The 25,563-nt window shown below is 53.6% G+C and overlaps 3 protein-coding genes across 3 annotated transcripts; 1 reads left to right on the top strand and 2 right to left on the bottom strand.

Annotated features, from left to right (window-relative positions):
• Positions 1-62: 62 nt before the first annotated feature.
• PC9H_002845 (uncharacterized protein) lies at positions 63-1,669 on the bottom strand (the record flags this gene model as incomplete). Its single annotated transcript, XM_036772445.1, has 2 exons — positions 63-1,579; positions 1,627-1,669. 2 exons carry the CDS (start codon positions 1,667-1,669, stop codon positions 63-65), a joined length of 1,560 nt encoding a protein of 519 aa, XP_036633918.1.
• Positions 1,670-2,079: 410 nt separating this feature from the next.
• Positions 2,080-4,080, bottom strand: HTS1_1 (Cytoplasmic and mitochondrial histidine tRNA synthetase; the record flags this gene model as incomplete). Its single annotated transcript, XM_036772444.1, has 6 exons — positions 2,080-2,832; positions 2,865-3,016; positions 3,072-3,165; positions 3,217-3,423; positions 3,476-3,823; positions 3,874-4,080. 6 exons carry the CDS (start codon positions 4,078-4,080, stop codon positions 2,080-2,082), a joined length of 1,761 nt encoding a protein of 586 aa, XP_036633917.1.
• Positions 4,081-5,711: 1,631 nt separating this feature from the next.
• Positions 5,712-9,102, top strand: PC9H_002843 (uncharacterized protein; the record flags this gene model as incomplete). The annotated part of the gene is made up of 17 exons (XM_036772443.1): positions 5,712-5,767; positions 5,817-5,868; positions 5,923-5,974; positions 6,026-6,053; positions 6,104-6,467; positions 6,522-6,533; positions 6,584-6,777; positions 6,833-6,895; positions 6,950-7,139; positions 7,198-7,296; positions 7,355-7,364; positions 7,418-7,509; positions 7,564-7,672; positions 7,740-7,961; positions 8,031-8,236; positions 8,297-8,428; positions 8,479-9,102. The coding sequence occupies 17 exons, from the start codon at positions 5,712-5,714 to the stop codon at positions 9,100-9,102; spliced, it is 2,505 nt and encodes an 834-aa protein (XP_036633916.1).
• Positions 9,103-25,563: the final 16,461 nt, after the last annotated feature.

The raw sequence follows: 25,563 nt of genomic DNA, 5'->3' as shown, positions 1-25,563 counted from the left end.
GTCTACTTGATAACATGCCCGCCATTCTCAGGTGCCCTGTGGAAAGGGAAAGCCTAATAGATCTAGGGCGACGCGCTGGACAACTGCTCTAACCCGTGCCTCAATCCTCCCGCAAAAGCTTCAGCAAGCTGGTCATCCACCGCACCCTCCCCCCATGTGACGCAGACGTTCAGTTCCCCGTTTGGACTGCCGATGACATTCACTTTCATTGCCGAGCCGACGACGTTGTCGTCCTGAGCGAAATAGGCACTGAGGACACCCCACTTGGTGTTCTCGCTTTCGTCCTTCTCATTTGACTGCCCGTCTTGGATTCCGTTGGGCTGGGCGGATGTTTGAAGGGACCACGAACCGACGTTTGATAACTCCAGACTTTCGTCTCGTTTCTTCCCCAGCTTTCCGGCCCAGTACCCCTCGAACTTCCCGTCCAGGAACTTTAGTAGACCCAATTTTGAACGCGCATACGGGCCGCCTTTCTTGAGATCCTTCGAGATACGAGAGGCCTTGGACCACGGGAAGTCGTCTTTCCAGCTCTGCGGCGCGGCCGAGGCGCAACATGGAAACGGTAGTCGCGTTGAGACGATGGTCTCCGAATGATCATGCGCCGATGCGGTTTCGTACATTGTTGTCGAGGGAACATTAGCAAATGAACGGAGAGAGACGGCAGTATGTGATTTTATCTTCTCGTACTTCGAGTTCGCGTTCGTGTGATGAACCTCCTTGCTGTCTCCAGTGTCAGAGGGAGTCTTCGAAGAAACGTGAGGCTCGGTAAGCAAATGCGAGAGGGCGAGTATTGCAGAAACATGGATTATGCTTGTTATAGTAGTTTGGTGCGATCGAGCTTGCGTTAGCAGTCTCGAGGCGGCGTCCGGAGGCAGAGAGACGATCCTTACTCGAGTCGCAACGCGACCCGGCGGAGTAGGCACGGCTGGCAACACAGGGTTTCCCGTCCAAACTTTGTTCTTCGTCCACGAAGGCAAAAGCTCGTCGATGATGGCGTGGAAGAAAGTTCGTAGCGTGATATCGCAGTTGGTGCGTTCCTCAATCGGCGGGAGAAGTTCTAGCTTCTGCCGTGGTATATAGAAGCGTTCGCGAACCACAGTTGTCGACGCTCCAGCAGCCTTGTTCAGTGCCTGAACGACGGTCTGAAGAACACCAAGCCCACTCTGCCCGTCACCGAGGACATGGTGGTATAGGAATATGACATGATTGTCCGGTAAGACCGTGAAGCGCCACATCGGGCTATTTTCGGTGGACGAGTCAAACTGCGTGACCAACGCGTCTTCGACAACGGCTTGAAACCCCTTAGAACTCTGTTCCGAAGTAAGGAATTGTATTCCTTGGTCGAGATCGACAGCTGACATGCGCATGAGCGAAGGAGGGCCGGTGGTCTCGACCTCATTGTGAATTCGTACGGCAAGAGCTGGATGCTGGTCGATGGCTTCAACTACGGCGTCATGGAATTCATCGCGGTGCAAGGAACGCTCCTGGGATGAATTGGACGCGACGAACTTGGCAGCAACGAGGACAGTTGCACCCAAACCAAGACGCTGGCGAGAGATGTGAAGTCGTTCTAGCAGACCTAGTACACTCAATACGACAGCCTTGAACAAGTGGACGGTTACTCACCTGCCGGTCGAATGATCTGCGCTGCCGGCGTTACTTCTTCCATCGCTGTGTATTCAGATCTCCTTCGGGGGCACTACGCTGGTCCTGGGCTTGCCTTCAATGACGGTGGTATGAAGAAGAGAGGTTCCGAGGCTGGAAAATTTGGGTCGCGAGGGCCGACGCGATTGCGCAATGGTCGATGACAAATTCTAATTTTATCACTCGGAGACGACCGTCCGAGAGGAAGGGCGGGTTTCGAGGGCGCTGAGAGAAGAGAAAAGCCATAAGGACTAGTTTTCGTCACGAAGTGAGAAGGCAAGAAGTGAGTAGCAGGCCGACTCACACGAACGTCTCGGAAGACGCCCAATACTCACACTAGTACAGAAGGATGCTACATCACATCCTGAGTCTAAGGTATGATAGGAATGGAAGACACGGCGTGAATGATAATCCATAAGGCGCATAATATATCATCTATACTAGCCTCCCGGTCGACCACTCCTTGAACGTCTGCGAATTCTGGAGCCAGGTAACCAACTCTGATCTCGGAAGTTTGGTGCCCTTGTCCGCGGTCTCAATCTTCGCCTTCCCCCCATCGACCAGCTCCCATTTCTGCTCCTTCACGGTAACCAGCCCTTCCTTCAGCTCGTCGCCTCCAAGAATAACAGCAAAAGGAACCTCATCTCGCTCACCGGCCGCGAACTGGGTGGGGAGCTTGGGTTTATTCTTGGCCAGGAAATCGGTCTTCAGCCCCGCAGCCCGCAGCTCCTGTACAAGCTCCAGGCGCTCTTGAAGCAACCCATCCCCCGCGGCCATAACGTATACCATCGTCTCCTTGCTCCGCATCCCTCGCTCGACCCACTTCGGCCAGAGAATGGCGAACACGCGGTCGAGACCGATGCTCACGCCGACGCACGGCAAGCCAGACGACTTCTTCCCCTCACCCGCAGCGGCGGCGGCGAACATGCCGACGAGGTTGTCGTAGCGCCCCCCAGCGGCGACTGAACCCACCCCAACCGAGTTTTCGTCGATCTCCTCTTCGTCGTCTTTCGCTGTTTTCGATTTCTTGGATTTGGGGGCGGGAGCAGGCGTAGTAGGTGCAGCGGGTGGTGGGGCTGACGCGTTGGCGGCGTTGAAACCTGGTGGGGCTGATGCCTCTGTAACAGCCTCGTAGATCAAACCTGTATAATAGTCCAACCCCCGTGCCAATGATAAATCAAATGAAAGCTAGATCAACGGATTCATAAGCAATAAATCACCAGACCCAGCCGTATAATCCTTGCCTTATCAATAACTTTATACGCTTTAAGGAGACCGAAGAGGATCCTCATTTCTGCTACTCCTTGCGTGGCGTTGGCGTTGGCCATGAGTGTCGCGTCCGCCTCGAGTTTCTCCAAAAGATCCAGCCCACCTTAAGGCTAAGGGTCAATTAACCGTTCATCATTGTGGGAGGGAACAGGACGTACCCTTCAGTTTAACGTACTCTCCGATCTTATCAGCAACTGTTGGGTCTAATCCCTTTTCATCAGTCATCTCTTTCTTGACATCGACCCAGGACATCTGCATTCCCCTTTAATCAAAGTAAACGGGGATTCTGAGGGCAATACGAACTTTGTCGAGTTTATCAACGGCAGATGATATCGTACGTATCTTGTCTGAGGGGACACCGCAGACCTCGAATAGACCGTCGAGTATTTTGCGGTGATTGAGCTTCACGGTGAAGTCGCCAATCTCCAGTTTTGTCAAGATAGTGCAGAGGAGACTGATCAACTCGGCGTCAGGGATCATGGGGTCCCAAACGCCTGAGATATCGAAGTCCTAGAAGGGTACATCAACAATCCGACGGTCGTGACAAAAACGACGTCCTTACAGCTTGCGAGAACTCCCTCATACGACCTTTAGACATAACGGGATTATCTCTTCTGTACACCTTCCCTACTTGCCACAACTTCGAACTTGGCGTCACTCCTCCGTTCATAGCCAGATATCGCGCCAATGGAACGGTGTGATCGTACCGCAGAGCTAACTGTTCTCCTCCCTGGTCCATGAGATCGAAAATCAACTTTGCATCTTCGCCGTACTTCCCAGCCAAAATATCCTTGCGCTCAAAGACCGGGGTATCGAGGCAGCTGCCACCGTACATAGTAAAACATTCTTTGACCGTGCGTTCGATGTGTTCGCGACAGAACATCTCTCCTGGGCCATAGTCCCTTGTTCCCTACTTTATTTTTCGTTGGGGGACAGAATATTGAGGGGGACTGAACGTACCTTGGCTGTCTTTAGCAGCAACCTCTCTTTCTTCTTTCCAGCATCTTTGGTACCGCCTCCGCGCAATGTCGCCAGCGTCTTCTTCAACTCCCCGAGCTTCTTCTTGGCGTCTTCTACGAGTGCAGCTTCAGCCTTTTGTAATCGCAGATCATTGAGTAGTGTCGTTTGCGCGGCAATTTCTGTGGCAAGGGTTTCTGGAGTCGCCATCCTGGCGAAACTACGGACAGGGGAGAGTATAGAACGCGTTAATCGATGCCATCGTACAACGAGCATCGATGGTGGTATGACCCGGCACGGCGGCACGGGTTTGCAATACTAAAGGTAATTCACAAAGGGTTAGGGTTACGGGAGCTTCTGACTTCTGCGCTTTCGCCGTTTCGGAACCAAGCAGACCTCGAGGCTCGGGATGGTCGTCGCGATTCCTGTTGAGATCGCTAAAGTGATTACAGAATACGTTGTTGAAGACAACAAGTCCTTTCTCAACCTCCTCCTTGTATCACACGCCTTTCGTAGAACTGTATCTTCATACTGATGTCTCCTTCTTTGGTCTTAACGACGCCCGACTCTCAGACACCGATATATTGGTCATGGGCCGCAGCTTTCTCCACGGTATCACTACAGGAGGGAGTTGGTGCCCACGGTGTGTCAAACGACTCCGCCTTACCGGTGGGGTCTTCCTACGCAGGGAGCAATACACATTGTTCCAGACGATCCTAAAGCTGCTCGACCTCGCAGACTTGGACGTTGAGTCTTGGTGGCGGACTGACTCAAGCCCGCTCAGCCTTCGAACCTGGCTTGAGGATCCCCAGTCGCAGAGTTCTCCTGCTCCATTTACGCTCCAAAGCTTCAGGTGGTATATCCTAGGGAATCTAGACAGAGTTGGGTTGGATTGGTTCCTCTCGCACCAACATCCCTCGGACGCCCGTTCCTCCCATGTCAGATCCCATTCCGATACTACCCCAACTACGAGTACTTCAAGCTCTAGACCAGAGAGCTGCAGGACGATTTCTGGCCAGAAACCACGTCACGCACTTGAAGCTGGTGGGGGTCAATATTCTTAACCTTGACGATGCTACCCTTCGTAATGTCGTCGTCTGTGCTCTCCCGCCGCTCGAATTCAGTCACGTCGCAACAGCAGCCGCGCGCATGCTGAAAATGGAGTGCTTGGAGATAGGTGTTTACTCCGTAAGCCTCTACTTCCAGCCATGTTCTCACTGGCCAACCGGCGTACCTTCCACCGTAAGCATTAATCCCCGTAACCCTCGCCCAGCTTGGTATGTTAAAAGGCGCGATAAAAATGCGTTCCTTGCGGATCTCGCCACACGGGGTCGTCGCTGGACCCTCACTTGTCGGGGAGTCATCTTGGGACTAGGAGGACGTGGTCGTCGCGTTTAAAAGCTTCCCCTCCCTCATACACATCACTATCCAGATCGCGCACGCTACGAGTATCGCCGAGTACTTCTGCTTCGCCAGGGGCGCGCCCCAGCCAGTGAAGCTGCGTTCACTGCGTCACAAGTCCAAATGGTGGCGCGATGACTGAATTGAAGATTGTGCGGTTGTCCCTTTTGAAACGTGCGATAGGCGAATGGAGTATACAAGCGAAAAATTTGACGTAGTATCAGCATGACACTCGCGAAAGGGCGCACAAGTGTTAGGTTGGCTGTTTGGATAAGATGGGACCTTAGGATACAAAATCGGGCTTCAATTTAGGAGAACTCCTATACAACCCCTGTATTGCTGATTTAGCTGCAGCGCCTTCCGCGCAACACGGCCCTGATTGCGGCGCAATCATTCGTTTACCCTCTTACAAACCAACTCTTAAAGTTGCGCTTGCAACCATGGCGGGTCCCAGAGATTCAGCGCAGTCAAAGCCTCGGAAGAAGCCAGGTAGAGTGTGCGTGGTTAAGCTCTCGTTCTTAGAAGTTGTACTGACAGCGTCTTAGGCCGACTTCGTGTGCTGAATGCCGTCGTCTCAAGCTTCGTTGTGATCGTAGTGTGCGCCGAGCTCGTTCGCCAGCCCGCACAAAGGAATTGACATGCTGTGCGTAGGTTCCATGCGAGAAATGTGTTTCGCGGGGATGTGGGTCAATATGTCCAGACGGTGCGTAGTGCGCCTCTAAAGGGGATGAGCAACGCTAATGGCACATAATAGGTGCGCTGACGCCTGGCAAAGGCAACAGGTCAGTGGGCGTGCTGAAAGGGCGAACCAGACGTTGATGGTGGACGGTAGACTTATCCTTGCGAACACCGAAGAACTGCACGACCGGATCGACACACTATGTGCGCGGATCCGCGAGCTTGAAGACGCATTGCGGACCCTCCAAGCATCCGTATCCACTACCCCCCACCCGCTCCTCAGCAATGACCTCCTCTCAGCTCGCTCACCTCAGCAGCCGAAGGACGCGCCCGCGCCCCCCGCCACCACATCACCCGCCGTCGACGCGTCGCACGTAGAGGAAGAGAGCATGATCGATGCGTTTGGTATGGACGACAACACTCTGACAATGGTCAGCAAAGCTTATGTCTCGGTAGGGACATTGACCATAGGTCCGCGCGGGGAGGCAAACTTCCTCGGGCAAACTGCGCGGTCTGAGGTGCGCCTCCTATGCCATATCGCCTATGATCCCTCTTGCTGAAATACGGCTCAGTATCTTATTCGGGTACGATTTCCTTGTTTCGTGGGCGTCGTACGAAGACTAACATTATTTAGGCTTCATCAGGACAGTCCCTACCCCAAGTCCGGCTGCCCCAATCACGGCTGTCAACCCGCGTGGTCAACGCTGGCTGTCCGGAGGGAGATCTTAGTGGGAACACAGAACTATTCCAAGATATCATCGAACACATTCCGCCTCGCGCGGAATCAGAGCGTCTCGTTGAGGTGTATTTGGAATTCGGCAAGATTCTGTGAGTAGCAAGCGAGTTATTGTCATTACCATTTACTTATTCATTTCTCGTCAAGATTCGGGCCTCTCCTTCGCAGAGATATCGATGAGGAGGTACTGGGTGTGGTATATTCTCCCGAGTACGCCGATCCTGCTAGTAATGACCATCTTCATGATCTGATATATCTGTCAAGGTCGTTTGATGGTTCTCAAGTCCATCATGCGATCGCGCTTCTCTTTGCCATTCTCTCTATCGCCGTCCTGTTTGATCCCAACCGGCCGCCGTATTCGCCGGACGCCCACGAATACTTCCTTCTCTCTCGTGCAGCCTTGAATCTCTCTCCGCCCACCTTCCATACTACATTAAACTCAATACTCACCCTCGTGAGTGGCAATATTAGAAGAACCGTTCCATATATCTTATTGTACCCACCTCTCGCAGACCCACCTCGCCGAGTTTCTTGACTTACACGATTGGGAATTTGTGGGTTCCATGCAAGGATGGGTATACCTGGGCTATGCGTTTCGATTAGCGTATGGTGTGAGTGCTTGCATGTTCATGTGCGACCGTTGGAAAGTCTCATCAAGAGGAAATGTAGATTGGCTTGCGTACGTATGTCCTACACGATAGTATAGCCTCGCACACTTAAATGTCTACCTAGATCTCAACGGCGCTAGGTGGCACCTCAGTGATCAAATGGTCGAACGTCGTAGTCGTGTATTCTGGCAATTGTTGTCGCGGGATACGTGGATGGTAAATGCATGTCGGGCTCTTTTTTTACTTTCTTGATCAACCTCTCTATAACAGAGTTTCAGTTTCGGCCGTCCCTCAAGTATCACACTAGCCCATGTCGACTGCGAATTCCCCAAAGACAGCGAGGAGGTGGTCAACAGCCAGGGGCAGGCCGAGATGGGATGTACGTCGTCTTCCACGCTGCAGCCTATTGGTAGAATCTGCTAACGCAACAATGTGTAACCGCTTAGTTCACCCTTGGTGCTGGCGCTATTCTGCATTACTGCAGAGCGTGATCAGTACGGCTTTTGTACCGAAGCCACCGCCGTATGCGACCATCCTCGAACTCGACCGCAAAATCCGTGACTTCCCAATACCATCCCACCTTCGGCCTGCGTGCGTCACTCCAGATCAAATCGTTGGCCCCGCATTCGATGCCCAGCGGTGGTTCGTCCTCTGCGCTAAGGAGACTGGTGCGTGTCGTCTTCGTTTGATTGTATTTCTTCGAGCGCGCTTATGGTGATGTGATGTGGCGTTGCTAGTCCTCCTAAATCTCCATCGAGGGTACTTCGCGCAGGCTCTGCAGGAGCAACCGCTTGACTATTTGAAGCACCGTTACGGCCCTTCGATGCTGGCGACCTATCGCTCAGCCTGGAGGCTCATAGAAACGGTGATCATGTCGTACAACGTGAATAACCTGATCATGAGCCGCGTAGCACTGGCGTGGTCACAAGCGCTCTCCGCTTCGGTGAATAGTCCCCGATCTTTCCCTTACCGCTCGTCGTGTTAAATGCTGGCTGTTTTGTAGATCGTGATGTGTCTGCTAGTCACCCGAGCGCCGAGTTCTAACCTGACAGCAAGCGCATTGGAGGAACTCGATAGGGCGCTTGCCCTGTTTGAAAAAGCAGCACCAACATGTAAAACTGCCTCACTTAATGTCGTATGTCCTTCTTTCGCATTGCTCCCCCTGTCGTTCACTCCCCTACTTAGGACGCAATGCGCACATTACGCCACAAAGCGCACGAAGCCGTCAACAGGACCGACCCATCTGCGCCAATCTCACCTATGACCCCTGCTGAGCTTGACCGTATCGGCGGCAAGACACATCTCCTCTCCACTGTCACTGTCACTACCGCTACCGCTACCATCTCCTCAAGCGGTCCCTCACGCTGCAGCTCCGCCACCCTCACAGACGTCTGTAGCATGGATCATCTCTTCGCTGGCATAAACATGCATCCTACCATCGCGCAAGATCTTCGTAACTTAGACATCGGTGCGCCGCTGTTCAACCGGATGACGGACCTCCCGCCGAACTTCCTGGTGTCCGCGTCTTCACCGATGGATGCGGAGCTCACCCAGAGCGTCGGCCAGCCGCAGCCGATCCCGGATGTAGAGTTCCTGGACTTCTTTAGGGGTGGCATGGGCGGCCCGAATGCTAATGCCAATGCCTTTGGAGGTGGAAGTGGTTCGCTGCCAGGTGTGCCTGGGATGAATGTGCTGAGTGGGTATCCCGTAGCGCCGTCGTACCCCCCGGGGTCGCCGCCGAATACGCCTGTACCACCTACGCTGGATGCCGCCTGGCAGAGTCTTGTTGAGCATTTGGGGTTCTCGTAGGCATTTAGTATGTTACTTAGACCTTAGTAGCCATAATATGCACGATGTATGATCAGGGTTCAGGACACCGTTTAGAATAGTAGCTGTTATATCTCGTCAATTACATGTATGTGACGGGCAGTACGCTAGGGTTTGAGACCCGTTTGAAACACTCGATGGGCCTCAGATGGGCTGCTGCGCTGTCCCCCAGCAGGCGTAGATGTCCTACGGATACATAAAGAGACTGTTCTTACAGTGCACCTTTTATGTATCATCACCTGTACTAACAGTGAGCACTGCCTGATGCATCGCGTTATATATCACACAGTCCTTGTTACATAATTTACCTTTCGCTCCGCTGGCACTGGCGCGCGTCGGCTTTGCGCCAGGTGGGCAATGCTGGGATTAATTTGCGCTCTGCGCCCCGCCATCCATAAAAGGTGTGTCTTGAAATGGGCAACGAAGAATCTCCCGTGAGATCTGGTGAATGCTTCTTTTATTTTGCCCGATCGAACCGAGAACCGATAAAAGTACCCGATCCCTCTCCTTGGAACCCCGCAATGCGGAGAAACATATCTGTATGTCAGAGAAAGCAAAAGCCCGCTTGCTCACCTCGTCACCTCGTCAATGTGCCCAATCATCCACCACATCATGGGGGTGGTTTGGGAGAAGGGATGTTTTGCTTCAAAGAATGTTTTGCTTCAAAGAACCCATATGTTAGGCGGCAATATGTTATAAAACATATGTTAGGCAGCGGCAATATGTTATAAAATATTTTATGTACCTGTTACTTCGACAATATATCCCTGAGTCATCACTGGACTCCAAACACCCAGTCAATTGCACAGAACAACGGCAGAAACATAGAACGGCACCTTGGGACTTGTTACCTCTCAGATAAGCGCTCGTGGACTTGGTAAATTTTCAACTCCCCAGCATAAGCGCTCGGGACTTAGACACTTTTAACGTTCGGAGCGTAAGCCTCGGGGTTCGGAGCATCACTACGGGTCCAGTGCTTTATGATAGATCACGCAGAAGCTCTATTGGCAAGGGCAAGTACATACGTCACATAAGTAATGATATCTAAGTACGCGTCCCATGATACCTCAGTAAAGTACGTCTGCTCACACACCCTTGGAACTCTTGCTACTTTTACCTTTCTTGGGGTGCCTGTTCTCCTTCTTTTTGGTGATGCTTGTGGCCTCCCACTCCTTCCGCTCGGATAGCTTCCGAACACGCTTCCCGGGCACAATAAAGGCCGAGTCTTCTCCTACATCCAGAGCTCTTTTGCGGCGACGGAGCGGTGCGGGGTTCCCAATCATCGGACTGACATCAGAACCAACGTCAGCAACAGGGCCCACCGTCTCCGCATTTTCAGCATTTCCTGTTGGGACGCCAGCGGCGGTTGAAGGCAAGAGGACGGGGGATGAGACGGCAGGGACGGGCGACGAGGCGACAGGCGGCGATGAAGGCAAGACGACAGGGGATGAGACGGCAGGAGGCGATGACGAGGCAACAGCGGGCGATGGCAAGGCGACAGGCGGGATGGGCAGGATGGGGAGTTCAGGTGCCGTTGAAATGGGTGTGGCAGGTATCCCCGGAACGGTGACGACGGTGGGAATGTGTAAGGGGACACTCCTATTTTCTCTCCTTTCCTTCATCCCATGGACTCTTACCTACATTTCCTTCGTTCCCCTTTGTTCCTTTTCGCTTCCTTTCCTTTCCACTTCCTTTCCGCCCACTCCTTTCGCATCCGAGCCACGTCCGGTGACTCCGGAGTCTTCCCGCGCCTCGGACTCGCCTCGGACTCACTTTGGACACCTCGGACTCGCTCGGACGCTTCGGACTCGCTCGGACTCGTAGATACACTCCGGGGCTCGTCCGGGCTACCTCTATCCTCCTTTCCCACTTCATTACTCCTTGTCCCCACTTCCCCAGGTCGCTGGCACGACTCCTGTACATTCCCCTTCCACTTCATTATCACATGCCCCCTCGTACCTTGTGATATTCGTTCGTACCTGTGGCTGGTGTACTGTACAGTTACCCTTCATTCCTCCCACACTACTACAGTATATACTTCGCTTCCTAGCATGGAGAATCCCCATCCTGTTCTCTTTGGATTCTCCCTCTGCTAGGTGAGCAGCTCTCTCATGTATTGTAGTTAGTCTTATTCATCTCTTTGGATTCTCCCTCTGCTAGGCCTGCGCTGTCGGCCATCTTGAGGTTGCCCTTACAGCAGAACAGGATCTCCCATCCTGGCACCAGAGCCCTACGGAAAACGTCCTGCGCCACTCCGGACTCGTTCTCGACGTCTCTCCGGTTTTGCGGACATTCCGGACGCTCTCCTGCTACTCCCACCCACCTCTGAGGACCCAAGGAACTCCATCCCTCACTCCCCTGACGACTCCGAAATGCCGGGCGCCTCCAGCCAGATCCCGCCATCCGAGCCAGTCGCTTCAGGACCGGACTCCGAGACTTTGCAGACCTTGTGGGCTCAGACGTACGAACACCAAACCCAAATCAGCTCCATCCAGGATACACTCGCCCGAATTGAAGGACTCCTCTTAACACCCCGTCCGACTACTCCGAAAACAACTCCGGACTCCGAGCTGAGGGGCACTGAAGCCTCCCAGCACGCCCCGAGTCGATCCGAAAACACCCCGCGCTCCCGCTTGAAGCCCGCCTCTCCCCCGATCTTCGACGGGAACCGCAAGGATGGTCGCGCGTTCTACAACGCATGCTCCATCTACTTCCAGCTCTGTCCGGACCACTTTCCGACCGAGCAGGCCAAAATCCTCTGGTGTCTCTCCTTCTTCCAGAAGGATCGAGCTAAGGAGTACGCGGACATGGTGCTCCGGAGTCCGAAGGATCCGTACTTCGCATCCTGGGCCGCCTTCGCAACCGAGTTCCGGACTCGCTTCCTTCCGGATCGGGAACGCGAAGCTGCCATGCTAAAACTGGAGTCCACCCGGTACCACCAAGGGCGCCGGACTTTCCAGGAGTACCTCGACGAGTTCCGGGACCTTGTAGACCAGTCCGGATACACTGAGGGCTCCAACATCACGATGAAGTTCCGTCGTGGATTGGACTCCATCATCCAGAGCCGCGTTGCCGAGTCCGCAGACTGTCCGGACGAGGATGACTTCGAGGAATGGTACAAGGCAGCACAGCGGGTTGCTGACAACCGTGCTGCTAACCAATCTTTCCACTTTGGTGTGCACTCCGGAAACTCCGGACACTCCGGATCCCTCGTCCGACCAGCAGCCGGCTCCGGAGTCGCTCGGACTCCTGCGGGTGTGCTCCCCACGCCTCGGACTCAGCTCCCACCTTTGCAACCCCGTTTCCAACCTCCACCTCCTCCAAAGGCTCTCTCACCCGGCGTCCCCATGGATGTCGACCACACCCGCTCCCGGCCCGCCGCTTCACAGCTCTGCTACCGATGCGGCAAGCCCGGCCACATGTCCCGCGAGTGCCCACTTCGGTACGACGTCCGGTTCATGACCACCGAGGAGCGGATGTCCGCCATTGAAGATCTCCTGACCGCGGCCGATGTTGTAGAAAGTGCGGGGACTTCGGAAGGAATAGACGATGAGGGAACGGCCCCGGTTGAGGAATCGGACACGGCGGATTTTGTCCGGACCAACGAGTGATCAGTGCGACCTCGTTGGTAAATAACCGATTTGCTTGTCTTAGCGTAGACGAAATAGACGATTCCAATCACTCCGATGATTCGTCCGACACTAAGCAAACGACTCCGGTTACAATCCGCACACTCCGAAGGTTTCGCCCGCAGTGGGAACGGCGGCTACCCAGTAGCTATAAGATCTCTGCGCTGCCCGGCAAGCTTTCGCTAGATATACCCATTGAAGTGCAGAGCACGGATACACAACACCGATGCACCCTGCAGGCCCTGGTGGACTGTGGAGCCACCGGAGTCTTCATGCATCCGCGCTTCGCTGATGCCCATGGTTTCACCCGGCGCAAGCTGTCCGCCCCGATCCCGGTCTTCAATGTCGATGGATCACCAAACGAAAACGGATCCATCTCCGAAGTCGTGGACCTTGTACTCCGGTTCAAGGATCACACGGAACGGATGCTTTTCGCAGTCACTAACATCGGACGGCAGGACATCATCCTCGGATACACCTGGCTTCGGAAACACAACCCCGAGATTGACTGGCAGACAAAGGAGGTGACCATGAGCCGCTGTCCGTCCGGATGCGACACCTGTCGGAAGGAGTTCCGACATGACAAGCTGACCCGACGCAAGGAGTCCGTGCGGCTCCGGGAGTGTCGTATGGGTCCAATGCCAAGGGTTGAGGAACTGCACTCGGACGATCTCCCAGGGCTTCAGGACTGCGAGGATGATGATGAGGATGACAATGTTACAACTCCGGACGACTCCGGACTTGAGAGGGGTGACCGTATCTTTGTGGCTATTCCTCCTCCGACTCCGGAGTACCTTCGGAGTCTTCGGGAAGAACACGTCCGGGCTTCGGAGACAGTCTCGCAGCGCCTCGCATTGGCTTTCCAGCGCAACAAACCCCACGATCCTCGGAACAGCGCAGTCCCGGACTTCCTCCAGGAATTCGAGGACGTCTTTGCAAAGGAATCCTTTGATGAACTGCCCATGCCGCGTCCGTGGGACCATGCCATTGAGCTACTGGACGGAGCGGAACCGACCTCTACCAAGTGCTACCCGCTGTCCCCGGCGGAACAGAAACAGCTGGACGAATTCCTGGAAGAAAATCTCCGGACTGGTCGGATCCGCCCCAGCAAGTCGCCCATGGCTGCCCCGGTGTTCTTTGTTAAGAAGAAGGATGGATCGCTCCGCTTGGTCCAGGACTACCGGAAGCTCAACAACATGACGGTCAAGAATCGGTACCCACTTCCGCTCATCTCGGACTTGGTGGACAAACTCCGGAATGCTCGCTACTTCTCCAAGCTTGACGTCCGGTGGGGCTTCAACAATGTCCGGATCAAGGAGGGTGATGAGTGGAAGGCCGCATTTCGGACTACGCGCGGACTCTTCGAACCTTTGGTGATGTTCTTCGGACTAACGAATAGCCCGTCCACCTTCCAGACCATGATGAACGACTTGTTCCGGGAGCTCATTACGGAAGGTGTGGTTATTATCTATCTGGACGACATCCTGATCTACACCAAGACGCGCGAAGAGCATCGCCGGGTTCTCAAGCGAGTCCTAGAGATCCTCCAGCGGAACAAGCTCTTCCTCCGAGCGGACAAGTGCGATTTCGAGCAGACCAAGGTGGAGTATCTCGGAGTCGTCATCTCCGAGGGTAAGATCGAGATGGACCCTGTGAAGGTCTCCGGAGTTGCGGACTGGCCAACCCCTCGGACTCGGACTGAACTCCAATCCTTCCTCGGGTTCGTCAACTTCTACCGCCGCTTCATCAAGGACTACTCGCATATCGCCCGGCCTCTCTTTGACCTCACTTGCGCGAAGGAATGGCAGTGGAACGACTCCGCTCAATCCGCATTTCTTCGGATCAAAGAGCTGATCACTTCGGAACCTGTTCTTGTCTTTCCGAAGGAGGATCGGCCGTACCGGGTTGAAGCGGACTCGTCGGACTATGCTACGGGTGCAGTCCTGTCGCAACTGGATCCGGATGATGGTAAATGGCATCCTGTCGCATTCTACTCTAAAAGTCTACAGGCTGCGGAGCGGAACTACGAAATACACGACAAGGAGATGCTTTCAATCATCCGGGCACTCGAAGAATGGCGGCACTACCTTGAAGGCGCGGAGACTCCGTTCGAGATCTGGACGGACCACAAGAACCTGGAGTACTTCATCAAGGCCCAGAAACTCAACCGCCGTCAAGCCCGCTGGTCGCTATACCTCTCCCGCTTTGACTTCACTCTCCAGCATCGTCCGGGTCGGACTATGGGTAAACCGGACGCTCTCTCGCGACGCTCGGATCACTCGGATGGTAAGGATGACAACAAGGATGTAGTGATGCTCAAGCCATCCTACTTTGCTGTCCGTGCCACGGGTGTCACTCTTGAAGGGGAGGAGAAGGATATCCTCACGGCTATCCGGACTGGAGTGCGAGATGCGAAGTTTGAAGATGCAGTGGCAAAGGCGGCGGAGGAGCTGAAGAAGACCCAGGGCAGTCGCAAGACAGTCCGAAGTGCGGAATGGTCCCAATCGGACGGACTCCTGATGTTCCGGGGTAAGATCTACGTTCCGGACTCACCGGATTTGCGTCGGACTATTGTAGCTCAGCACCACGACACCAAGGTCGCAGGACATGCCGGCAGATGGAAGACCCTAGAGCTCGTTTCGCGCAGCTACTGGTGGCCCAACATGTCCCGGTACGTCGGATCCTACACCCGCCATTGCGACCTCTGTCTCCGGACGAAGGCCCAAAGGCATCCGCCCATGGGTGAACTTCATCCGCTTCCCATTCCGGATGAACGCTGGGATCGCCTGAGTGTCGACTTCATCGTCGAGCTCCCGGAGTCCGATGGGTTTGATGCTGTCATGAATGTGGTCGACTCCGTAAGCAAACGCGCCCACTTCATTCCGACTCACACCACAGTGTCTGCCCTCGGGTCCGCAAACTTGTACCTGCAGAACGTCTGGAAGCTGCATGGACTCCCTCGGTCTGTTGTGTCCGACCGGGGTCCGCAGTTCGTTGCAGAGTTCACCCGGGAAGTCTACCGGATGCTCGGAATCAAGCTGGCTGCCTCCACTGCGTACCACCCTCAGTCCGACGGACAGACGGAACGGACCAACCAGGAACTCGAGTCCTATCTCCGGATCTTCGTCGGAGAGCGTCAGGACGACTGGGCTCGCCTCCTACCTATGGCGGAGTTTGCGTACAACAACCGGGTCCACGCGTCGACTCAGCAGTCACCTTTCCTCCTAGATACTGGCCGACATCCTCGCCTCGGGTTCGAACCTCATCAGCCACCGTCTCGGATGGAGTCCGCAAACGAGTTTGTACATCGGATGAAGTCTGCAGTTGATGAAGCTCAGTCTGCATTGGTCAAGGCTCAGGATGACATGAAGCGTTACTATGATCAGCGTCGGACTCCTGCTCCGGAGTACCAACCGGGTGACAAGGTTTGGCTGGACTCGTCGGACATCAACCTTGCCCGACCCTCCCGGAAACTCGGACACGCACGACTCGGTCCTTACAAGGTTGTCCGGAAGGTTGGCAAGGCGGCGTATCGACTCCAGCTCCCCCCGGGCTTATCCCGTCTCCACCCGGTCTTCCCTGTGGTCAAACTCTCTCCCTTCGTCCCGGATCCCATTCCGGGTAGACGCCCTGTCGCTCCGCCACCTCCGCAGCTCATTGACGGAGAAGAAGAGCACGAGGTAGAAGAGGTCCGGAACAGCAGACGGTTTGGTCGGGTCCTGAAGTATCTGGTACGCTGGCGAGGTTATGGCATTGAGCACGACTCCTGGGAGCCCGCGAGCAACCTCCAGCATGCTGCCCAGAAGGTCAAGGACTTCCATGATCGTCATCCGGACGCAGTGCGCTCACTCCGGACGAGTCCGACGAGTCCGATGACCCCTGCACCGCTCCGGATGACTCCTACAGCACTGGACCAGTCCTGGGAGCGTTGGCGCAGTCGGAAGGCTCCGGGCTCTGTGCAGTCGTACTTCGACATCTTCTCGCAGCAGTCCGGAGTTTCGGGGTTGGTGAATTCATGGCGCGGCAGGCAGGAATCTTCGCGTCGGGTCGCCGCAACCTTGAAGGGGGGGTGATGTAAGGGGACACTCCTATTTTCTCTCCTTTCCTTCATCCCATGGACTCTTACCTACATTTCCTTCGTTCCCCTTTGTTCCTTTTCGCTTCCTTTCCTTTCCACTTCCTTTCCGCCCACTCCTTTCGCATCCGAGCCACGTCCGGTGACTCCGGAGTCTTCCCGCGCCTCGGACTCGCCTCGGACTCACTTTGGACACCTCGGACTCGCTCGGACGCTTCGGACTCGCTCGGACTCGTAGATACACTCCGGGGCTCGTCCGGGCTACCTCTATCCTCCTTTCCCACTTCATTACTCCTTGTCCCCACTTCCCCAGGTCGCTGGCACGACTCCTGTACATTCCCCTTCCACTTCATTATCACATGCCCCCTCGTACCTTGTGATATTCGTTCGTACCTGTGGCTGGTGTACTGTACAGTTACCCTTCATTCCTCCCACACTACTACAGTATATACTTCGCTTCCTAGCATGGAGAATCCCCATCCTGTTCTCTTTGGATTCTCCCTCTGCTAGGTGAGCAGCTCTCTCATGTATTGTAGTTAGTCTTATTCATCTCTTTGGATTCTCCCTCTGCTAGGCCTGCGCTGTCGGCCATCTTGAGGTTGCCCTTACAGAATGGGCGCAAGATTGATGGAGGTCATCTTAGTGGCAGCGTGGGTAATGTAGTCAGGAAGGTCTGCAGCGAGCTCATCGAGGAGAGAGCCAAAGGCGCCGTTTCCGGCGAGAGGTGACATGGTGGAGGGAATCGTGGGGTTAAATGTTGCCATTGTAGCGTCGAACTCGCTCCAGTCGAACTCGTCCAGGTCGGGCAGTGGTGCAGCATTGGTGTTTGGCGGGGCGGCAGGGGTGACGAGGGCTGCAGGAGGAGCAGGGACAGGTGGAGGTAGGGTAAGCTCACGGCTCTCCACGCCCGCATTGAAAGAAGCCATTGTGGTGGCGGAACCATGAGGAGGGGTGTCAGCTGGCGATGAGTCCACCGAATCGACGGCGACGAGCGACCTTGCGTCACATTCTGACTTCGCTGTCGCAGGATAATCAATGATGAAAGTTAGTTTAGTTGTCGGATCTAGCACTCACTGTAAATTGTGTTCAAGAAATTTGCATACGGAGTAAGGACCGTATCCCCAAAGCCTGGAGTTGCTTTCCCGAAGTGCTGGCCCGCCTCGTTCTCCCCAAAATGTACACTAGGAAGACGTCGATAAGGATATAAGGGGAATGGACAGCTGGACTCACCCAATACTATTGATTCGACCTCCATTCTCCGGATCGGGCCCACCTGCCAGTAAGGTAAACGACCAACCCGTTCTGCGGGCAAGCTCCTGACTGAAAGCTTGAAAGTATCGAGGAATTTCGTCTATCGCGCTGAGAATGGGTAAGTAAGTGCCGTCCGTAAGCCAAGAATGAGCTTACGCAGCATATCGTGCGGCTGTTATCCGCTCTGGAGGTGCATCCTTGTCTTCCTCATCCTCGCGGTTCCTTAGGGCCTCATATAGGTCCTCAATCTCCTTCTTGATTTCTGCCGTCTCAAGCGCAAAAATCTGGGGAATCTTCTCTTGCAGCAACGAAAGGAAAGCGGCACCGGTGAGCTTTGTGCCCGCGGGGAGGTTCTCGTAAATTTTCGGGCGAATACGCGTCTTGTAGTATTTTTTCGAGTAGAGTTGCAGGAGTTGAGGCCGACGAGCGTTTTTGATAGGCTGTGGTGGTGGTAGCTGCTTGGGCGTGGCTCGGGTTTTTGCGGCCGTTCGGTTGTGATACCACCTCTTTAGGTACTACGGTCCGTATGTTCAGGGCTGTCGGTAATCAAAAAATAGGTAGAACTTACATCTTGGCGTTTCGCTATTTTTGTACCCAAATTCTTCTTCCTCTCGCCATCGTCCATGATAGCGGGGTCTTCCTCTTCTTGCCATTGCTCGAACCACCCCCGATAAAGGACGGGCCAGAACCTATCCAGTCGGCCGTGTTTCTGGGCTTCCAGAAACTTATCTAGTAACCCAGTCAGGTAAGCCTTTTGTTCTGCATTAGCTTTGCTGGGTGGTGCCATCGAGGAGAATGAGGTAGAGTATGCGACTAAGCTTGAGCCTTGCAGTCGGGTGATGTATCTGATCCATCCCCTTTTTTTCAGCATAAGCTTCGCCGCACCCCCGGCAACTCGCATCCCACTATATATTAGGTCACCACAACGATTCGAACGACTCAGCCCCAGCATTCTATCGCCCTCTTCTACTACTCCAACCATGCAGAACCCCGCAGTTGACCTCAACGTCTTAAGCGAGCTGATTCAGCAACTCGCCTTGGCCCAGGCTGCCAACCAGGCAGCCGTAGCCAATGGAGGTGCTGAGACGGCTCCTACTGCGTCTGCCGCTCCGGCTCTCAACACTGCTCCAGTCCCACCGCCTCTCAATGCGACTCCAGCCCCGGTGGCTGCCAATGCCAACGCCAATCCCACTGCCAACGGTAAGCTCGCCCCTGCCGCTTTGTTACCGTTGAACTCAGCAAAACATTAGCCCCAGCCGGCTACTTCAGGTGCCCTAACTGCGACACCCTTCATCAGCTCGTCGTCGCCGCTGCTAGCCCAGCCGCAGCATCTGCTGGCACGCCCGTCGCCAGTGCATGTAGCTCTTCCTCGCCCTCGTCCACTGCCAATGACGCTGGCTCCTGGTATTCGGTCACCAGAGGCCGCCAAGTCGGAGTGTTCCGCGGATGGTAAGCTACCATCCTCTTCTTTTGACCGTATATTCACACTTTATCAGGGATACAATTGTCGCATCCCTCGTCGAAGGCGTTCCCCGTTGGCGCTGCAAACGGTTCGCCACTGAGCAACAGGCTCAGGCCCATTTCAACCGATGCCTCATGATGAACGACGTCCATATCCACAATGACGAGTAGATAGGCCAGCCGTAGTTCCCCGTCAGCCCCGTAGCGCGTAGTGTTGCAGTTTGTATGGACTTCCGTTCCCGCGAATCTGATTGTTGCCTTTCGTGTTCTTATCATCCCCATGAGATATGAGTGACAAACGAAGTTCAATTGATCATATACACTACAGTGATTGATACAACAGCTCCCCCTTCCTATGCATCTCGAATAGCTCTGAGTCACCGTCCATCGTAGTACATAGAAGATCTTCGAGACACCCTAATGCCTCCTGGATCGCCTTTCCTGTCGTCTCAGCAATGCGGAAATTCTTATCGACACCGGAGAGTCGTAGTAATCCGGCTTCGCAGCGTTGCATCGTGGCTCGCAATGCCTCGACTTCGAGAAGAGGATCGGTGAAGGTGGTGTTACGACGAGAAATAAGAGGATCGGTGAAGGTGGTGTTACGACGAGAAATGCTATACTTTCGGTAGAGTTCTGCCATAAACTTTGGAACGGTAGCACCTTGAAGTAATGCGTCGAATTTGTCCGACGTATCCGCAACCAAGTCTGTCCAATCGGTTACCGTCGCAGGGTTGGTCTTTGGGTGTTTCCGCTCTCGAACTGCGGCTAGAACTCGCTTATTCCTATTAAATTGTTAGTAGACAGCAGGGGGGCACGAATGGGTATATACTTAGTTGTTTCAGCTCGATACCTGATGGCGCGTCGGCAGCTGATCTCCAAAATCTTCCTATCATCCCCTTGAGCTCATGATAATTAGATTACATTGCAGGACACTTACTTGTGATAGTTCCGTTTACTCTTTGCACGATTAGCGAACATCTTCTCCTCCGGAGTATGGTATAACTTTGGGCGCCCAGATCCGACGGGGCGTTTGCGAGGGGAGGAGACTTTAAACGGGTCCTTGTTCCTGTACAAATGTTGAGCCATTACTCGTGAGTGAATGGAACCACTTACTTGTGGTAACTGCGTTTACTTTTAGCTCTATTGGCTAGTGCTTTCTCTTCAGGAGTTTTGTAGATTTTGGGGCGGCCAGGGGGCATGGTGAAAGTCGATGGTCGAAAGCACGCTAAAGTGCAGGTGGCAATCATGAAACAGTGCCGTCTGACCTTTTGACCAAATCTGACCTTTATTCAATATCAAGCTAATCTCCTGAACAATAAGTGATAAAATTATATGAATAGGTCGCAATAGCCTACCGGTCGAATTCCCGATGGAAATATTATTGGGATATGCAGTCTATTGGATGCTGCAGATTTATTGTGTTCGAACCTCCTAAGCTATCATATGCATGTGACCAGTGTTCAAGTGCCATATATGGACACTCCACCTCGCCTGATCTTTTCCCCAACCACAACCTGGCCTCGGTTCGGCAAGTAAACACTCTGACCTCGGCTCGGTGAGTAAACATTGTTCTTCCCTGTTTTCCGGCATTCATGGCTCTCATTCTAAGTCCCCAAATGGCTAATCTTTATGAAATCCATCTTGGCACTGGAGTACTTCGACTGAACCCCGACCCTTTGGAGGACCCAATCCACATTTTCGCTTCGGGGGTCCTGCCTTATTTCAACAAAGCATTCGATGAACACGAGTACAAGGAATTCTTCATAGCGGCGTTCCCCTTATTTGAAGACCGCTTCCCTACGGCTACTCCTAGGTGGAAAAAAGTACGTCGTCTCACTTATTTCTGAGCCTTTGTCCCATTTTGGGTATTCTCGTAGGCATGGGCAATGAGCCTAATCCTGCTCGACACCCTCCTCCACGGTGGAGCCTTCTCTTTACCCAAATTCACCGGAAATTGGAAGGACGAGATCACAATTGAGGCTGATCGTGCACGTCGTGTAAGTGCATTGCTCCCTTATTTCTTACGCTTATCAGCGGAACTGAGTCATTACCTAGCGTCATGAGTGGAAGGAGATCGGCAACGGGGCTGCCCCCACCGCGCATCAGTACGTTGTGGCATTTGAAGACGTCGCACGGGCGGATGAACCCCTTTGCGAAACTCCTGCTTAGTCTATTTTGTTACCCCGGCGCTCATTTTGTAACTGTGAGAAATATATTTTGTGACCCAGCGCTCATTCTTGTAAGTGTGAGAAAGATAACATGAGTCAATCTAAATCATCTTTGTGACTGTGAGAAAGTACTGAGCCTTCTTCCGTTTCCGTTAGGTCGCCACAGCACACACTCTCAACCTCAATCTCAAGCCCGATGTAATCAATGGTGCGGCTACAGAAGCACCAGGTCAGTGTATATAAGAGCACATTCCAGCGAGGTAAGTGTCTCAATCAACGATGCGCCGGCCAAAGCGAGCTCTTATTGACGTTGACTCCTTATTAGATTCAGAACGGAATACGCGTCCCAGCCCCTCTGCTCCCACACATCGACATACTGATTTCGTTATCACCGCGTCTGGGCTATCGGCCACCCGGTCATATCACACTCCTCAACTTGAAGTCCCTCACACGTCACCCAGTCAAGTCAATGTAGACGACAGTGGCATCGATGACTCAGGCCTCCACATGATCGAACCAGATGAACCTGCAGAGGACGGCAGTATTGTACGGTTAATCAGTCGAAGGCGCACTATTGGAGTACGTACCAAACATCTTTTCGTGTCTCACTAAGGGCTTACTATTGATACAACAGGACAACCCACTTCTTGTATGGGTATCCGAAATCGACTCATTTGTGGAGGAATTCCTTCGATTGGAAGGACGCGGCGACATCGGAACATCTCCCATAATATGCCATGAGTGTCGGGAAGCCGAAGGAACGTTTCGGTGCCCCCAGTGCTTCAACACTCGGCTATCTTGTCAAAATTGCTTGATTGAACGCCATCGAACGAATCCGTTTCATATCGTTGAAGTAAGTTGACTATCGAAGATAACGCCGCAATACTGACGTTAGATTAGAGGTGGAACGGGAGGTTCTTTGAGCGCCAAACACTCCGGGCTCTTGGCCTTCGGGTGCAGCTCAACCATCTTCAGGGGGACCCCTGCCCTCTTGCGGATACAGCTTTCAACGAAGCTTTCGTTGTCATCTCACTTCATGGGATCTTCACCATCAATCTCGATTTCTGCAATTGTACTCAAGGCGTGTCAAAGAGCGCCCAGCTTCTGCGCGCTCGGCTATTTCCAGCGACAACCGTCGAACCACGAACCGCTGCTACGTTCGAGGTCCTGCGGTTATTCCAACTTCTGACTTTCGGCTCGAAGGTCTCTGGGTATGAGTTCTACCAATCTCTAGTCCGGTTAAGCAGTAATCTAAGAGAATCTGTGCCGGTAAATCAGCTAACTCATCACCATAAAAATTGACAGCTAACCTAGGCCCACAGGAGCGCTATACAGCCTTTATGCGAATCGTTCGCGAGTGGCGCCATATTCGCCTTCTGAAACGTTCGGGACGTGGTCATGATCCAACGGGGGTTTCAGGCACAAAAGAAGGGGAATGCGCCGTACTTTGCCCTGCGTGTCCCCATCCGGGGAAAAATCTACCGTCAGACTGGCAAGTAGAGCCTAGAAAACAGTGAGTAAAGTAGCCTGGATACACAATCGTGACTTACTTGAATTCAGGTGGATTTATTCTTTGTTCGTGGCAATTGATGCCAACTTCCGCCTCAAACGTCTGGCGGCATCAAATGACATCCGAGATCCAGGCTTAAACCGAGGATATGCCTATTTTGTCGACGAGAAGAAGTACAAGGCGTTTTTGGACGCTTCTGGCAATTTCCCGCCCGAAGAGCCAAGTACGTGTAACAACTACGATGCGGTCAAGCTTGCTAGCGTCCGGGGTGGGAAAGGTATGACTGCCAGTGGGGTGGGGACTATAGAATGCAGTCGGCACGACATGAAGCGACCGCTCTCAGTTGGGGACTTGCAACTAGGGGAACGGTAGGTTATTCGTTGCCCTATGTTTCCTCACTCGCTAATAACAATCCTAGCTACTGCAACATGGACTACCTTTATTTTTCCAGCCTCCGAAATCACTCCCCTAACGTAGTCGTTACCTCGTATGATATTGCGTGCCAGTGGGCACGGAACCTTCAAGCTCGTGCGGCGTCATACCCGAAAGAGCTTGTTGGTCCGCGGTTTACTCAGCTGTCAATCAAATACCTCGTTCCGAAGTTCCATCTTTACGCTCATCGCAATGAGTGTCAAATTAACTATTCCTTCAATCTCACACCAAACGTTGGACGCACCGACGGTGAATCTCCAGAGCGCGGCTGGGCGGCAATGAACCCAGTGGCTAGTAGCACCAAAGAAATGGGGCCTGGCTCCCGTCGCGACACCCTGGACGACCACTTCGGTGATTATAATTGGCGCAAGGTCATCATTCTTCGTACGTGTTGACTTCCGCGTGGTTCACTAACTGTCACTGAAGGTTTTTAGATGAATCTCTTCTCCGCAAAGCGCAAGAAGCGTTACAGATGCGATCGGAGCATGTCAAGGCGTTCCAAGCCTTCAGTGAAGGCTTGCCCAAGGAGACTGTCGCTGGTTTCTCACAGTTAGTTTGGGCCTGGGAGGCAGATGCCAAAATGACGAACCCGTACGAGCCGGCACTCCAAACAATATCTCAGGCAAGGATACGTTTAGAGCTCGCAGAAGAGGACGCGGCGGCTGCAGAAAGAGAAGCAGTCGGCGGGATTCATGATGGTGTTAGCCCCAGTGTCTTTATTGCGCAAGGTCTCGATCTTCAAGATCAGCAAGTTCGTCTGCAAACAGATTCGAACGCACTGTCTAACCATGCAACCGATCACCAGCGAACTCAAATAATCGAACGACGAAATCGACTTCGCCGTCGGATCTTGGCATGGCGTGGCGTACAGGATCTATACATGCCGGGAGTCACATCTTTGCGGGCCAGTGAAGCCGAGGCCGATATTCACACCGATGCAGAGTCCCTCAAGCTGTATCTTCCCTCAGAGGTTGCTGACCGGTTACCTGTCCGTTCAATAGCTGACTACGAGTGGCGACTACGCTATGGGCAGGCGTTCGATTCACTCGGGGATCTCCGCCGTAACCTCCTTGTCCTAAGTTCGATGTATCAATCGAAGGATCGGTACTCACGCGGCCAATTTCACAACACTCGGAGTGTCATGCTGGTGAAGAACGTGCAAACACGTGTGAATGCGGCCGCAAGCAAATATCGAACATGTAGAGTTGCCCTTCACGCATTGGGCACGGTTCTCGGGAAATCAGGGTGGGAGCAAGTGTTGCGACCACTGTTAGACGCCGATGTTCGTGGCTTAAGGGACGGAGAAGATGCGAGTCAATCTGAAGGGCGCCGAACTCTCTCGTGGATATGGGCAACCGAGCGAACAAACGAAGCAGAACTGACGGAAGGTATGAACGAAGGTAAAAGAAGGTTTTAATTTAACAATGACTTTACTTTCGGCGCTAATATTGAGTAGCTCTCAGAATTGAATGGTGCAAGAGCCGCGCGAGAGCCCAACGATGGCAAGAGGAGTGTATCCTCCTGTCAGAGGAGATGCGACGTGTTATCCAGTTTCACGAGTGGCAAGCGAAGAAATGGGAGGAACGCGCATTGGCAGCCACTGAGGAGGGTCCCCGCGCGTACGCGTGGCGCCAGGAGCACACACGGCAGACACTAATGATGCAGTGCAGGTCAGCATGGAAGGATGTCCCTGCGCTAATGGCAACGGGGGAGGGTGCTGTTTCGGTCGGGGCGCCGCTAGTAGAATGTTGTAGCCGTCCATAGATAGTAATCTCTACTACTTTTTTGGGTCCACGCGACAAAGAAGGGGGAAGCCAGATTAGAAAGAACAGGGCGAGATTAAGCCCCCGATGTCAAAATCCAATAGGGAAAGCGACGCGAAGCGTAGTCCCATCATCGTTCACGACGATGGGCGGA

This window comes from Pleurotus ostreatus (assembly GCF_014466165.1).
Source record: "Pleurotus ostreatus strain PC9 chromosome Unknown scaffold_2, whole genome shotgun sequence".
In the NCBI taxonomy this organism is placed as follows: domain Eukaryota; kingdom Fungi; phylum Basidiomycota; class Agaricomycetes; order Agaricales; family Pleurotaceae; genus Pleurotus; species Pleurotus ostreatus.
This window is presented reverse-complemented; position numbering and strand designations above follow the sequence as displayed.